Source organism: Asterias rubens, chromosome 13 (genome assembly GCF_902459465.1).
Source record: "Asterias rubens chromosome 13, eAstRub1.3, whole genome shotgun sequence".
Taxonomy (NCBI): Eukaryota; Metazoa; Echinodermata; class Asteroidea; order Forcipulatida; family Asteriidae; genus Asterias; species Asterias rubens.
This window is the reverse complement of record NC_047074.1, coordinates 10,075,402-10,091,079: the sequence shown is the minus strand read 5'-3', so window position 1 is coordinate 10,091,079 and position 15,678 is coordinate 10,075,402. Positions and strand designations below refer to the sequence as shown.

Genomic DNA, 15,678 nt, shown 5'->3' with positions numbered 1-15,678 from the left:
AGTGTAAAAGACACTGGACACTATTGGTAATTGTCAAAGATCAGTCTTCTCGCTTGGTGTATCTCAACATATGCATCAAATAAGAAACCTGTAAAAATTTGAGCTCAATTGGTCGAAGTTGCGAGATAATAATGAAAGAAAAAACATCCTTGTCACAGGACGTTGTGTGCGTTTAGATGGTTGATTTCGAGACCTCAAGTTCTAAATCTGAGGTCTTGAAATCAAATTCGTGGATAATTACTTCTTTCTCGAAAACTATGGCACTTTAGAGGGAGCCGTTTCTCACGATATTTTATACCATCAACCTCTCCCCATTACTCTTCACCAAGCAAGGTTTTATGCTAATAATTATTTTGAGAAATTTACAATAGTTTCCACTGCCTTTAAGCATTTAAAACTCAGTTCTAAAACATTGAATTTTAAATGTAAATATTGATTATTACATTTAGAGTGTAATGGATTGATTAAGCAACCGTAAAATGCACATCAGAGCTAAACAGAACACGGCCATACGTTGCGTTTTCTGTAAACATTTGTTTGATTTTTTTTTCTTCAATTTTCCACTCACGCCCCACCGTCGCACGGGCCTCCAATTAACGTCAATATCGTACGAACCTCTCACCAGCGACTGGTTTCCAAAACCGCCGGGTCTTCGGTATCAAAAGTAATTCGGAGTAATTCGGGTTTACGAGCGCGAGGACAGATCTGTTTCCCGACTCGCCGCTAAACAGGGATCAGTCATAGATGACATTGGCACCCGGTGTTATTTGTAAGGCGACAATTGTGCTGTGATATCAGATGACGGGTTAATAATAGCTCTCTCGTGACATTTTCGCGGCGAGGCAATAGACGCATGTGGTGAATGGAGCGCTGTGTGCTATCTACTAGAGTAGAAAGCAAACTCCAATACCGGGAGTGAATAAACTTTTAACTTTGCTTTAGCTCCACCATCCATTGAACGCGCACGGCAAGTGAAGTGTCAGTATTTTGACTCGACGGGTAATGCTACAGTTTTGTTTTTCTTTGCAACGTCGATGATCAGTAGAGTCAACATTTTCACAGGTTTGTTATTTTATGCATGTTGGGATACACCAAGAGAGAATACTGGTATTTTACAATTACCAAAGCTTTCCAGTGTCTTTAGACACTGGACACTGGTAACTGTCAAAGACCTGTCTTCTCACTTGGCGTATCTCAACATATGCATAAAGTAACAAGCCTGTGAAAATTTGAGCTTGATTGGTCGTCAGAGTTGTGAGATAACTCTGAAAGAAAAAACACCTTTGTCACACGAAGTTGTGTGCTTTCAGATGCTTGATTTCGAGACCTCAAATTCTAAACTTGAGGTCTCGAAATCAAATTGGTGGATAATTACTTCTTTCTCGAAAACTACGTCACTTCAGAGGGAGCCGTTTCTCACAATGTTTTATACTATCAACCTCTCCCTATTACTCAGAGGGAGCCGTTTCTCACCAAGTTTTATACTATCAACCTCTCCCCATTACTTGTTACCAAAAGAGGTTTTATGCTGATAATTATTTGGAGTAATTACCAATAGTGTCCACTGCCTTTAAACTATACGGCTAAACCCGATGGTTTCAAGAATTGCCGATGTGTGTTTCCGTCATAATAACTTAGTTGGAGTTGGGTGGACGGGTTTGCATCCTACGCCTCGGCGGCATACCGCTAGAGCCATTACTCCTTGGGATACAATATCCAAGAGGTGTAATGTCAGGACATCGCGTGATCCCAAAGATATGCAGCAAGCCCGTGGGATCTTTCTTAACCCTTATGGGCGTGTCAGCCTCCTACTTATCCAGACGTTGGGGTACATTTTTGTTTGTTTAAGGCCATAACATCCAGTATATTTTTATTGTATATTTCCCAACACTTTTTACCTGAACTGACTTATCATAATGCCCACAGTTAGTGTCTGTGATTATTTGAGCAAATTGTTATTTTCTTAAATAATTACTTTTCAATTAATACGATGTTTTAATGAGTAAAACCTAATAAGGAGCAACACAAATAGCACTGGTATCCTGCTCAGCAGACAAATGATGCGCAATAAATATGTTTTACTTACTACAGCCTAATGAAATCATTGTTTGGTTTAATGGTAGGGAAACATATAGCTTGTTATTAGTGAGCAATGTGCTGAATTCAAAGCAGTTTTGAATCCAATGTGATAGGAAATGGGGTTTGAACCCCCACCCTCCCCCATTACCACCTATGATACGTTCAAACATCCCCCAGCGCCCCGCCTATACCTTTGATATCCCCACACTTATGACGCATTTGTGTGGGCCGTGACGCCACGTGGAGCCAAGCAAAGCATTGCTACCCCTCCCCTGGGTATCGGCTCGCTCTCCCGGGGGCCATGCTTGGCGCTTCCGCCGCTTGCCCCATTCCCGTGATTCTGTCTCGTTCTTGTAGCCTTTCAACGGCCGCCCGGCTATCGCTTCGACACGTCGGCGCACGTACACCATCTCACCCAATGACTTCATCGGTTGTTTAACAGGGAATGTCAGAGCGCACGGTATATTTAGAATGCCTTAAACACGGGGTTGGTGAAATCTTTTGGCTTTAAGTGTAATCATATCTGACATGTTGAAAATGACGTCAATATTTACCCCTGAAGCTGATGCCCTTCTTCTTCTCCTTCTTCTTCTTGGGTACAGCTGCTGCCAGAAAATGTATCTGAAGTTTTGTACAGTATAGTTTCGATTGGTATCTTGAACTTTGGCTTTCTCGATCAAGTCGTTTTCCCAATATTTGGGCCAGTGCTAAATGGGGTTAAGTATAGTCCAGGTTTTTGTTCGGTGGTCGTGTTGGCTGAGTAGTTTGTTCCCTGCCTGTCACCTACACGGACTCGGGTACGACTCCCGTCTCGGACAGAAGCCTTGCGAACTTCAGGGTTTGGGCTTTCCATAAATGAGCTGTTTCAAACTGGTTATCCAATAAGCCATTTGAATCTAAATTGAATTGATTTGAATTGTCTGGTACAGTGACTCGCTTAATAGGCACAGAATACTGCTGAGATTTGAATTCCTCAGACTATAGAGACAGTTGCTATCAAAGATTATAGAGCGCCGTAAGCCGCAAGATGCGGAACTCGGGCTGAAAAATGTGAAATCCAACTGGATGCCATTTCGTAACTCTTTTGATACAACAATAGATCAGTGCAGTTCAGCGCAGACAATGACCATTCCTATCAATGGGAAACAAAACATTCACTTGCTGAAATGGCGCCCATGCGTATTTCACGTTCCAACGATAGATAAAGCTTCAGTTCCGCATCTTGCGGTGCTCTATAATCTTTGGTTGCTATGCTATGTCAATTGGTTTGTGGCAAGCTTTTGTATAGCAACCTCTTAATGAGCAGACCCAGGTACCATTGTGGCATACACCTCCATTCAGAAATTGTGTTTGGGTGTTCATCGTCTCTCACGTAACTACACAAAAGCTTGCCCCTAATGACGTGATATAGCAACTGTCGATAGTCTGAGGAATTCGAATTTAGCGGTAGTTTGTTATCCAGCAAGTTATTGTACCATACATAATTCTAACACGGCTTATTAAAATGACCCAAAGACAGCAACACAAAAGTAACTAGGCTGTTGTAAAAGCACCTATACTTTTAAAATTGTTACTCATATTCTAAAAAAGAAACAACCAGGAGACGAACAATTTAATAAAGGTGATTTTGTCACCTTGTTTGTTTCAATCGGTCGAGTATTGTTGTCGCGGTATGTGCTTACAGCAGGTGAAAGATCACATGGTTGATCTCTACTCTGATTCAGCGTAAAGCTGTTCTTGTCAATAGGAGTTACTGCAACAATGGAAATGGGCACTTTTCAAGCACATGCCGCAACAACAATACTCGACCGATTGTAACAAACAAGGTGTCAAAATCACCGCAATCAAAGTTTCCGTCTACTGGTAAACAGTATCATTAGGATTGGGAAGAGCGAGACGAAGTATTTAATTAGCGAATGAGACAGGCTAGGGAAGCATATATATGTATGGGAAAAAGAAGGAAATACCCATCGGTGTGTGGGTAAAAAAAATAAAAAAAATATTCATATATATATGTATATATAATATTCTTTATCCCCGATGCAAATTTAATATCTCTACAAATAACAGGTTCAAAATTAACTATGATTTTTTATTTTTGCTTTTTTCGGTAATATATAGCAAGTTTTCTTGAAGATGTTTTCAAAGTGTTGAAATTATGCTGTTTTTCTCTATAAATATTTTTGGGAGAACAAATTCAGTATCGGGTGCACAAACTTAGCAAGAAAAAGGAGGGATAGATTTGTTTATCCTTTAAGGCTCAAATCAAGCTGAAGAGTGGATGGGTAGATTTGTTTATCCCTTGAAACTCAAACACTGCGTCCAACTAACATTACATGGTGTACATGTACTTGCAAAATAGTGTTACTGGCCTCACATTTTGACCCTACTAAATAACGTGAGAAGAATGAGACAATAAATCATGAATTCAGTTTAAAAGGATAAAAGTTTGTTTTCGTCATATTGTTCATCAAACTATAAGCCTTTACACAATTAAAACCTTCACAACAAAATGTATGTATGGAAGGTACCAGACAGCACGTAACGGAGCCGAGTTGAAAAGTGACAATACCAAAGTGCAACCATCAGCCGTGAAGTTACATTATATATGATGGTTGTCAAAAGGATAAAAAGGTTGTTGTCGCCACAACCAACCCCCTTATATTCAACGAACCATGTGAATCAATATAATCGGTTGTAGTATATGGATGTCTACCAATACATTTTTTTGGAGGTATCTTTTTCCTCATTTATTTGCTCAGCCTGGTGTGTCCAATTCAGTACGGAAACCCACCTGCTAAGAGAGCACGTGTATAGTCATGAAGCACTAAAGCATGACCCGTCGGGGTTATACCCAGAACCGGCTTCTATTAATAATATATATCAATTAATGTTGCATTACTTATTTAAAGTCAATGGATACTATTGGTAATGGTCAAAGACCAGTCTTCTCACTGAGTGTATCTCAACATATGCATAAAATAACAAACCAATGGAAATTTGAGCTCAATTAGTTGTCAAAGGTGCGAGATAACAATGAAAGAAAAACACCCTTGTCATACGGGAAAAACGGCTCCCTCTGAAGTAAAGTAATTTTCGAGAATGAAGTAATTTTCCACCAATTTGAGTTCGAGACCTCAGAATTGTATTTTGAGGTCTCAAAACCAAGCATCTTTGATATTTTGTGCGTAATGTTGAGATGCACCAAGTGCGAAGACTGGTCTTTGACAATTACCAATAGTGTCCAGTGTCTTTAAATGCGGGTGTGTTTATATATTTATTACCAGAGTACCTAATACACATACTCAGTAGGCCTACCCTGGATTTATTTATGTCTTTGTTTTATCCCCGGGTGAAATTACCTTATGAGGATCGATGCTTTCAAAGAGAACACGAACACGGCACCCGTGTCCTCTAATTGGGTTCAATTTCTGCCCGGGGCCCTAACCGCGACTGACCACCCTAAACTCGACTTCTCTCTCTCGTCCTTTTCCAGGAGTGAGCGGAACTTGGAATAAACGATCACTGACACCATTACGTAGATTCAGTTACACGTGTGTTTCTATTACGGAGTTGTTACTCTCTTCTCGAGGCTCACACCCGCTCTACCCCGGCGGGCTTCAAGCTGATCAGAATACTCCGGGAAGTCTGTGTTGGATGCGCAGAGGAGGAGAGCGCTAGCTGCTCTAACAACTGGGCTAACGGCATGGTTGACCGCCCGTGACGTTGCAAGGCATTGGTGCAGATTTCTTTTAAGACATAAGAGCATGATGATGATGAGGAAGATGGTAAGACGGAAGATGATGTACGACTGGGCGCAACATCTTCTTTGAGGAAACACACTGTGAGATTTTCTTTACGGCCGGTGCAGCGAACCAGCTCTGCGTGTCAGAAAAGCTTTATCTCAGGTAGGTAATAATAATATTATTTCGAAATATGATTCAAACAAAACCAAAAATGTGAATACTCTGATGTGTTATAATAGCCACAGTTGTGCATGTCTGATCAAAGATCCAAAATGTACACTATGTCAAGCTCGTGTGTGTTATTTCAGCATCTTGCTAGCTAGATGAACAAGGTACCAGACTACTAATTTCATTCAAGCCTCGGTTTGGTCAGGCTGATTTGAATGAGAGGTAAATAATGTATTCACCGCGATATGTGTGACTTTTACATTTTGTTTAAATAAAGAGACACCATTATTACAAACATCAGTGAAATATTTACGCTTTAAAGGCAATCACAATTTGTCGTAATTATTATAGAAACTTACTTGGTAAAGAGCACTGGAGAGCTGTTGATATGATCAAACATTCTTAGGTTTTACCCGTTTGAAGAAATGTAATTTTTGAGAAAGAGGTAAGTTTCCAGACAGAAATTTTAACACGTGAAAGGTTTCAGGCACGAAGCCGTCCTCGGGCTTTTCATTTTAAAATTTCAAACCGGAAAAAGTGCTAATAGTGGTCTCATTGTGTTAGCTGCCATTTTGAGATTGGTTTCACAGTAATAACATGCTGAGTGTCAGAGACGGTTTTCTAAATCTGTAATCTGAACGTTATCTGGAAAGAAATGGGCTCTGAAGTATACTGCAATTATTACATGACTTGATGAATAACTACTCATGCATGTGTACTTTGTTAATGTATGTGACCGTACCTTTAAAGGGTTTGGGCAATTTAAGTACGACACAAAACACCAACGTTTACTGATCTACATTAAACTAATACGGGTTAAAGATAATGATGCTAGAAAGCGTCCTCAAAATATTATTTGCTGAGGTGCTGTATAGGTTTTAAGAAATGAGTACTTCACAACTTCACGACAATTAGTTTAGCATGTACAACGAATTTACGCTACCCTCATGAAAACATTGCACTGTGATTTTCACCTTTTTTCAAACACTTGACGACTAATGAAGCTGAAATTTCTAACGGTAAATTATATTAAATCATCTTCATTCATGAATTTATTTCATGGCAAAAAAGCTGATCTACAAAAAGTAGCAAACCCCCTTAAGTTTGACAATGGTTGCGGTCCTGTTAGATAACAATGATATGTACAAGTTTGTAAATTTTTATTTGAATTTTTTGTTTTGATGTTAACAGGGAAACCAAAGCAAACATTGGGCACAGAATGACGTGGGATATGACGATCTGCATTTTCTATCTTCTCATAATGAGGACACTGGTGGCTCCGCAAAGTGTTCCAGACCTGGGTCCAATAGAGACGATATCAACGGGGCGCATTCTAGGCAAGAGGATGTCAGTTTATGGCAAAACAGTCGATGCTTTCCTCGGGATCCCATACGGCGAATCCCCCGAGGGGCCCCTTCGTTTTAAACCCCCACTGCCACGCTCACCGTGGCAAAGAACCTACAACGCCACCATGTTTGGATTTGGGTGTTTCCAGTTACCAGACGAGACCTTCAAAGATTTCCGTGGATCTGAAATGTGGAACCCGAATGTGAACTTACACGAGGACTGCCTGAATCTGAACGTCTGGGTACCGTACCCACGACCTTCGAACTCCACAGTTCTTGTGTGGATCTACGGTGGTGGCTTCTACTCGGGCGTGGCCTCGTTGGATGTGTACGACGGGAAGACGCTAGCGGCGGAAGAAGGGCTGATCGTGGTGTCAATGAACTACCGTGTAGGGGTCTTTGGGTTTCTTGCTATGGACAGCCCAAGTGCTCCGGGGAACCAAGGGCTTCGTGATCAGGTGCTATCACTACAATGGGTACAAGACAACATCCATGTGTTCGGAGGGGACCCTGACAAGGTGACTCTGTTCGGTGAAAGCTCTGGTGCGGCCAGTATTGCATTTCATATGGTGTCACCGTTGAGCAGGCACCTCTACCAACGCCTGGCCGTGGAAAGTGCTTCAGCCACCGCCCCTTGGGCTTACTACACAATGGACGTAGGATTGGAGAGGGGAATGATACTTGCCGAACGTCTCGAATGTGTCGAGGATGTTAACGGGGTCACATTGACCAAGGAACAGGTCGTCGATTGTTTGCGAGGGAGAGACGTCATGGAGATTCTCCAGTGGCAATGGGTCACGGGGAAATTCGTCGAGTTTCCCTTCGTACCAGTCATCGACGGCACTTTTCTCACCGAACGCCCTCAGTCGTCGATAGAGAGAGGGGCCTTTAAGCAGTGCGAGGTGCTTTTAGGCAGTAACACAAACGAAGGGATGTGGTTTATATTGTACGAGGTACCGGGGTACTCCAAATCTCACACGAGCTTACTGGATCGAGAAAAGTACGTGACGGCTATCAAATACTGTTTCCATAAAGTGAACTCGTTTGGGATAAACGCTATTGATTATGAATACACGCCGTGGCTAAGTCCGAACGACCCGGTCGCCTTGCGGGACGCTGTGGAGCGCGCCGTGGGGGATTATCTGTTCGCGTGCCCCGTCTACGAGCTCGCTGCGGCCGTGGCAAACGCCGGCAACCCGGTCTACCATTATAGGTTTACGGACCGAGCCTCCAATAACCCTTGGCCGTTGTGGATGGGCGTTTTACACGGTGACGAGATCGCATACATCTTTGGGATACCTCTGGATCCAGACAGCGGGTACAACAAAGCTGAAGCAGAGCTCAGTCGGAAAATGATGAGGTACTGGGCTAACTTTGCAAGGACAGGGTAAGAACCACATTATTCACGTAACTCAAATTTGTCATGGTTCGCTCTGAAAATCGAAATACAAAACTAAACTTAAATTGTATTGGCAATTAAAGGGAAGGTACATGTTTGGTAATTACTAAAAACAAATATTAACTTAAAACCTTACTTGATAACGATCATTGAAGAGCTGTTGATAGTGTAAAACATTGTGGGAAACGACTCCCTCTGAAGTAACAGAGGTTTTGAGAAAGAGGTAATTTCTCACTAAAAAAAAGACTTCTAGCCAGAGAAGTCTATTATTCATACCTGAAAGCACACAAATTCGTCTAACATCATCAATTACTCGCAACTTCGATGACCAATTGAGCTCAAATGTTCACAGGTTAGTTATGTTATGCTTATGTTTGGATACACCAAGTGAGAAGACTAGTCTTTGACAATTACCAAACGTGTTCAGTGCCTTTTAAATGATCCCCCATTAGATGGTGCACCCCCTTGTGCCCCCTTAAATTGTACCCTTGTTTTGGCGCAGGTGCAGATGGGTACGGCTATCACATGAAATTAATATTATTTTTGTAGCCATGGTATCCTACGTCACTGATGTGTATTGAGCACTTTTTACTCAGTACTTTCCCAAGATCTGTGGGGAAAACTACAATTGCAACTCACTTGGGTGGGATGTCAGATTACAAATCACTCATTTAATAGATATTTACATCGGGATAGAGCACTGTACTTGCTTACTTCACCGAATTCTCCATGTAAAACTCCACAGGCGAATCACTTGGTTGAGATACGAATCCACGACCTTTGTACTGCTAGAGCAGGGCCCAATTTCATAGAGCTGCTAAGCACAAAAATTTGCTTAGCATGAAATTTCTTTCCTGATAAAAACAGGATTACCAACCAAATTTCCATTTGTTGCATATTGCTTGTTACTGGTACTCAGCTGTTGTTTGCTCATCCTGAAAATCATGTGGAAATTTGGTTGGTAATCCTGTTTATATCGAGGTAGAAATTTCATGTAAGCACATTTTTGTGCTAAGCAGCTCTATGAAACTGGGCCCTGATGTCTTGACCATCCCGGTGGCTAGAGGCAGTACGAATCTAACGTGTTAGCAGCGGGTATCGCAACGATTTAAAAGATCTTTATATTTTGCATCGGGGATAAAGAATAATTGGTTTATACCCTTATACCAATGTGTAATAAGAACTGAACTGCCCCGAGTTCTGTGATAGAATCCACTGGAAACCCGTATTCAAATCTGTATAGCCCTGAAGCATGAAGCCCATGAACGCACACTGTTTAATTTAAATACGCTGGGGTGCAACGTCGCCAGTTGATACTATCCGTGTACATATCTTCTTCTTTTTTTTTCGCGCCAAAAGGTCAAAATGCTCCGTGACAGAGTCACCAGAGCAACGATTACGTCACTAAAGTGACACGTGATGGATGGGTCTCTGCCCACCGCCGTATCATTTACCTCCTGTGACATTTTCAAGTCCGGGAAAATTTGGGTTATACAGTAAGAGAGACTTTGTGTATTGATCGGGTGTGGGGTGACTGGGGAGAAGGATAGGGTAGCCTGCCGCAGCGAACACGGGGGAGTTTGTCGGCAAAATACTGCTGCTTCAAAATCAATACCAAGTGTATACGATGCACTGTTAGCTTAAGAAATCTTGGAATAACACTTTCCTTGGATAAAAAACTGTAAAAAAAAAAAATAAATAAATAGCCCTGGTAATAATATGTATGGGACAAATTAACTAATGTAGAAATGGCAACCATTTGTGATTTTTTTATCCCCATGCAAACACACATAGATCCACATGCAGCTCGTACATAATAATAGTTTAGTCTTTAAGAACACAAATAATTGTTTTAACAACTCAGGAAAGTAATGAGTACGGCTTACCCACAACGGTGTAAGAATAAAACCAATATCTCTTTACCCCGATGCAAATTCAACAACTAAAAACAAATAATGTTAATGATGGAAGCTCCAACGAGTGTGGTGCTTAAGTTATGGAGGAGAAAAATAGCCCATCATTTAAAACCAATCTTCGCCAAAATTCGTTCAATTATTAATTCCTCCTTTTTTTATTGAGCAATTTCTGAAGACTTTAAGGAACACAATGCCTTGGATCGGACGAGTTGGTCTATAAAAAGCGTTTGTAACCGTTTTTTATAAAATGCATTTGGTTGGAAAGATGTTTTAAAAGTAAAATACAATAATCAACACAAATTTGCGAACTGAAACGGTCGGCCATTTATGGGAGTCAATGGCCGACCGTGTTAGTCGACGAGGTAGAAGGAAAACCATGCAATTTCGAGGCATGTTTGTGTGGATCATTGTATTCCACTTTTACAACATCTTTCTACCCATACGCATTTTATAACAAACGGTTACAAATGCTTTTCAAAGACCAACTCGACCGATCCCAGGCAACGTGTTCCTTTAAATTGGTTGAATTTCATTGTGGCCGTATTGTACTCTATGCCACAATTTCTCATAAATGTGAGTCAATGCTTAGTGCCGTATAAGGCCTATACTTACAATTCATACTCGTTGTAATAAAAAAGATTAAATGTAAAATGTGTATATGATTTTGAAAACAATCAATCAAAATTTTAACAATTGTTTTACTAAGAAAACTTACTATCTCTGATTGCCCAAAAATACAATGGAAGATCACACTCTTGGTACTTAAGCCCCATTACAACTCTGCACTATGACCTGATAGTTTTGAGCAGACGGTTATAAGCTTCTCATTGAAATATACGTTGGGTATTTAACATTGATTTGATCCTGAAGTTCATCAACAGCCTGATCGATTAAGAATTTCAAACAATGTTGACATACCAATGTGCTTAATTAACAACAGTAAACTCATCCATTAGTGTCTGTCAAGCATCGTTGGAATTTCCAAATGATGAATTAGCGTTGACGGGTTCCGTGATACGGATATTTAGTATAGTTGTTGGCCTGTGAAGAATTCTATAGCTTTGAACTTCAGGTGGGAAATGAGTCATACGACCCCAACTCATGTTTCAATTCTTTTGATAGACTGGTCTCCCACTACACAGGCACTGGCTTTACAGACCCAATGATTTCATTGGATACAATGCAGTGACGTATTTCTATATCTGTGTTTTCATTGGTCCGATGAAGAAACATAGCACGAGCTTTGAACTTCAGGTGGGAAATGAGTCATGCGACCCAAACGTTGCCGCGAAGACTCACATTTCAATTCTTTTGATAGACTGGTCTCCCAACACACACGCACTGGCTATACATACCAATTGATTTCATTGGATACAACGCAGTGACGTATTTCTAATCTGTGTTTTCATTGGTTCGAGTAAGAAATCTAGTAAGAGCTTTGAACTTATGCGACCCAAACGTTGCCGCGATGACTCAAATTCCAACTCTTTTGATAGACTGGTGTTCCCAAACACAGGCACTGGGCTTTACAGACCCAATGATTTCATTGGATACAATGCAGTGACGTCTTTCCATATCTGTATTTTCATTGGTTCAAGGAAGAAATCTAGTAAGAGCTTTGAACTTCAGGTGGGAAATGAGTCATGCGACCCAAACGTTGCCGCGATGACTCTAATTCTTGATAGACTGGTCTCCCAACACACACGCACTGGCTTTACGGACCCAATGATTTCATTGGATACAATGCAGTGACGTCTTTCCATATCTGTGTTTCATTGGTTCAAGGAAGAAATCTAGTAAGAGCTTTGAACTTCAGGTGGGAAATGAGTCATGCGACCCAAACGTTGCCGCGAAGACTCATATTTCAACTCTTTTGATAGACTGGTCTCCCAACACACACGCACTGGCTTTACAGACCAAATGATTTCATTGGATACAATGCAGTGACGTCTTTTCATATCTGTGTTTTCATTGGTTCAAGGAAGAAATCTAGTACGATGAACTTCAGGTCGGAAATGAGTCATGCGACCCCAACGTTGCGTGAATACTCATATTTCATTTCTTGATAGACTGTATGGTATCCCCCACAAGGGCACTGGCTTTACAGACCCAATGATTTCATTGGATACAATGCAATAACGTCAACATCTCCGGGGACAGAATCTGTGCCACACTTGGTCCACGTCTAACCCTGGAATTTGGCAGGAAAGGGTGAAGCTATCCTAGCTTCAACTGCAACTGAGCGTCTAATTTTTTGTTTCAATGTTTTGACTTTCACTAACACCATTGTCTACTTTTTTTGCATGAACTTTTCAGAAATCCCAATAAAGCGGACGAAGATGACCCAGACGGTGACTGGCCTCTCTACACCATGGACAGCCAGAAGTATTTCACTCTTAATAAGAGTATTAACAATGGTGATGTCTTCATTGGTCATGGGCCAAGGGCAAAGGAGTGTGCATTCTGGAGGGAGTATATTCCATCGTTGGTTACTCAGACAGGTAAAAGAAGTACACTGCTGTGTATCCCGTCCATACGTGCATGTTTTCAACTGAAGACGAGCAGAGCATACTGTTCGAAACGTCGATACCAAATCGGCTCTGTTCAAAGTCAACATTCCCTCAACAGAGTAGCCGCAAGTTTACTATTTATTTGCAATTCTTCTCGTTTCTCCACGCCATGCATATAGCTTCAAACAATACGTGCAATTTTTTGTTAGCTGGAGATTTCTATAGAGATTTTTTGGAGACTTCTATACCACACAACATGTCATTAATATTATACAACATCAATTTTGTTCAGTCATTGAACATGCAATGTTTATTTGGTAATATTGTCAAAGACCAGTATTCTCACTTGGTGAGTCTAACGAATGCATAAAAATAAACTAAATTAAATATTTGAACTCGTCGAAGTGCGAGAGAATAATGGAAGAAAACACACCCTTGTCGCACAAGTTGTGTGCGCTCAGATGCTTGAATTCGAAACCGATCAACTGAGGTCTCAAATTCATTTCAAATATTTTAGTGAGAAACTACTTCTTTCTCAAAAACTACCTTTTAACTTCAGAGGGAGCCGTTTCTCACAATGTTTCATACTCACTACACAGCTCTCCGTTGCCTGTTACCAAGAAAGTTTGTTAACTAACAATTCTTAAGAGTGTTAGTTATCCAATAGTGTCCAGTGCCTTTAATAAACACTGCAGATCGGTTATGCGGCAGTATTAATACTTATATTGTTTTCTTTGTTCAGGTGATATTAGTGAAGCCGAGAGGAAATGGAAGCAGCAGTTCGACGACTGGAGCACGAAATACATGGTCAACTGGAAGGCTGAATTTGATAACTACGTCAATGGCAAACAGTGTAGTAGCGATGAAGATGACAGCCGGTAGGGCCATAAAAAAAACCCACATATTTTCCACTGTCTCTACATGTTATCCACTTTTCCAACGTTCATCTTCGACAAACTGACAACGTTAATTTACTGTCATGTTTTGAATACTTTGCTGAGTGATAATCATAGTCACCTCATCTAAAGTTCTATGACTTTTTCGCCAAGTGATTGTATTCCCTTCTAGCCACACATAGTAATTGGTGACAGTATCCTTCTGGTGGTGTTAAGGGAGGGGAGTTTGCTGAAAACCACATAATAATTCCGAGCCCATAAGAATAACATAAAACAGAACCCTTGGAACTAATTACCCCACCACCCCCCCCCCTCTCTTTGATGTGAGATAGTCCATGCAGTCTAGGATCCCCAAAACGTTCAAATAATAGTTGTGGGTTTTTGTTTTACAACTGGGAATTCAATGAAACACAACACTCGTCCCGCCGATGAGAATACTCGGCCTCGTGACAGTGTAAGAGAGTGGACTGCTGTGAACTGTGTAAGAAGATTTAATATTTTTTTTTGGGGGGGCTAGAAATTGTTTCAGACATGTTTAACAGTTTGGGAAATATTACAAAATTGGTGCGTCATGACATTCGACGATCCTTATATCAATTTTAATAAAAATATTAGCGCTTTTATAATCTTTTTAATGAAGATCATATGAGGAGTTTGTAGATAATAGCCATGGTTTTGATTAGTGTTTGGTTTTATGATAGTTAGACCAACAGCAATATTATCCTGTATAGGTTTACCTTTTATTATGTAAATAATATGATTATTGAAATTTATCAGCGAATTATTGTTTTGTATTGAACTTGCTTCTACAATGGAAGTCTTTGAAACGCTAGGTGGCAGCAGACTTACCAGATAAAGTTATTTTGTGTTTACTTAGTTCTGAGCGTGCGCACATTACCGAGAACGGTTGGTCCCACAGCGTGCACAATTCTCCTACATTGATAGTAATACTTTCTCATCTACCAAGTAGTGGCTAGTTGTTGCTGGTAGCCAAACTTACACTCGCCAATCATTGGTAGAAGTTGCCTTTAAATTGGGCCCTATATGTGGTGCAGCATTCTTGATCGAGTTCGGACGGTGTGTTCTTGGATGCCCAAGAACACGTAGGATGTATCTACCGTCCGAACGATGATGATGTTGTGCCATTTTGTGCAGTATTGTTCTCCAATGATCCCTGCTGAAAGGTGGTGTGTGATCTTGTTCCGAGTGTATTGTTCTCGGGATGTGTTCTTACCGTCCGGGCGTGAAAGAACAATGAACTTGTGCCAAGAACACACAGCCCGAAATCAGCCCTTTAGATAATGGGTGCGTTCGTTTGGCTTCCCTGGGTCGACCCCGGTCTGTCCCGGTACGTTCGAATAGCTTTGATGGGGGCCCGGGGCTCACCCGGGTTAGCCCCAAGTGGCCTGCTTGTGGAGTGGGTCATTTGGGGGTGACCTGAGGTGCATGCCGTCACCACGAGAGGGCGAGTGTGATCGTTCGATTAGCTCTTGTCAGGGGCTCACCCGAGTGAGCACTGCGGGGTTGAACCAGGAAAGCTTAATATCGAATGCACCCATAATAGGAATTGTGAGGACTATGGAACGTTATGTGGCAGCAGACTTACCAGGTAAAAATA

General features: G+C 41.1%; 1 protein-coding gene across 1 annotated transcript in view; it reads left to right on the top strand.

Moving 5' to 3' along the window:
- The window catches only part of LOC117298785 (cholinesterase 2-like), a 34,083-nt gene extending 18,649 nt beyond the window's left edge, over positions 1 to 15,434 (top strand). The window contains exons 2-5 of the mRNA XM_033782116.1: positions 5,576 to 5,987; positions 7,185 to 8,726; positions 12,971 to 13,155; positions 13,907 to 15,434. Of these exons, the coding sequence (XP_033638007.1) occupies positions 7,213 to 8,726; positions 12,971 to 13,155; positions 13,907 to 14,046 (1,839 nt within the window). The 5' untranslated portion in view covers positions 5,576 to 5,987; positions 7,185 to 7,212 and the 3' untranslated portion in view covers positions 14,047 to 15,434. The remainder of the gene's footprint in view (positions 1 to 5,575; positions 5,988 to 7,184; positions 8,727 to 12,970; positions 13,156 to 13,906) is intronic.
- The last annotated feature ends 244 nt before the right edge of the window (positions 15,435 to 15,678 follow it).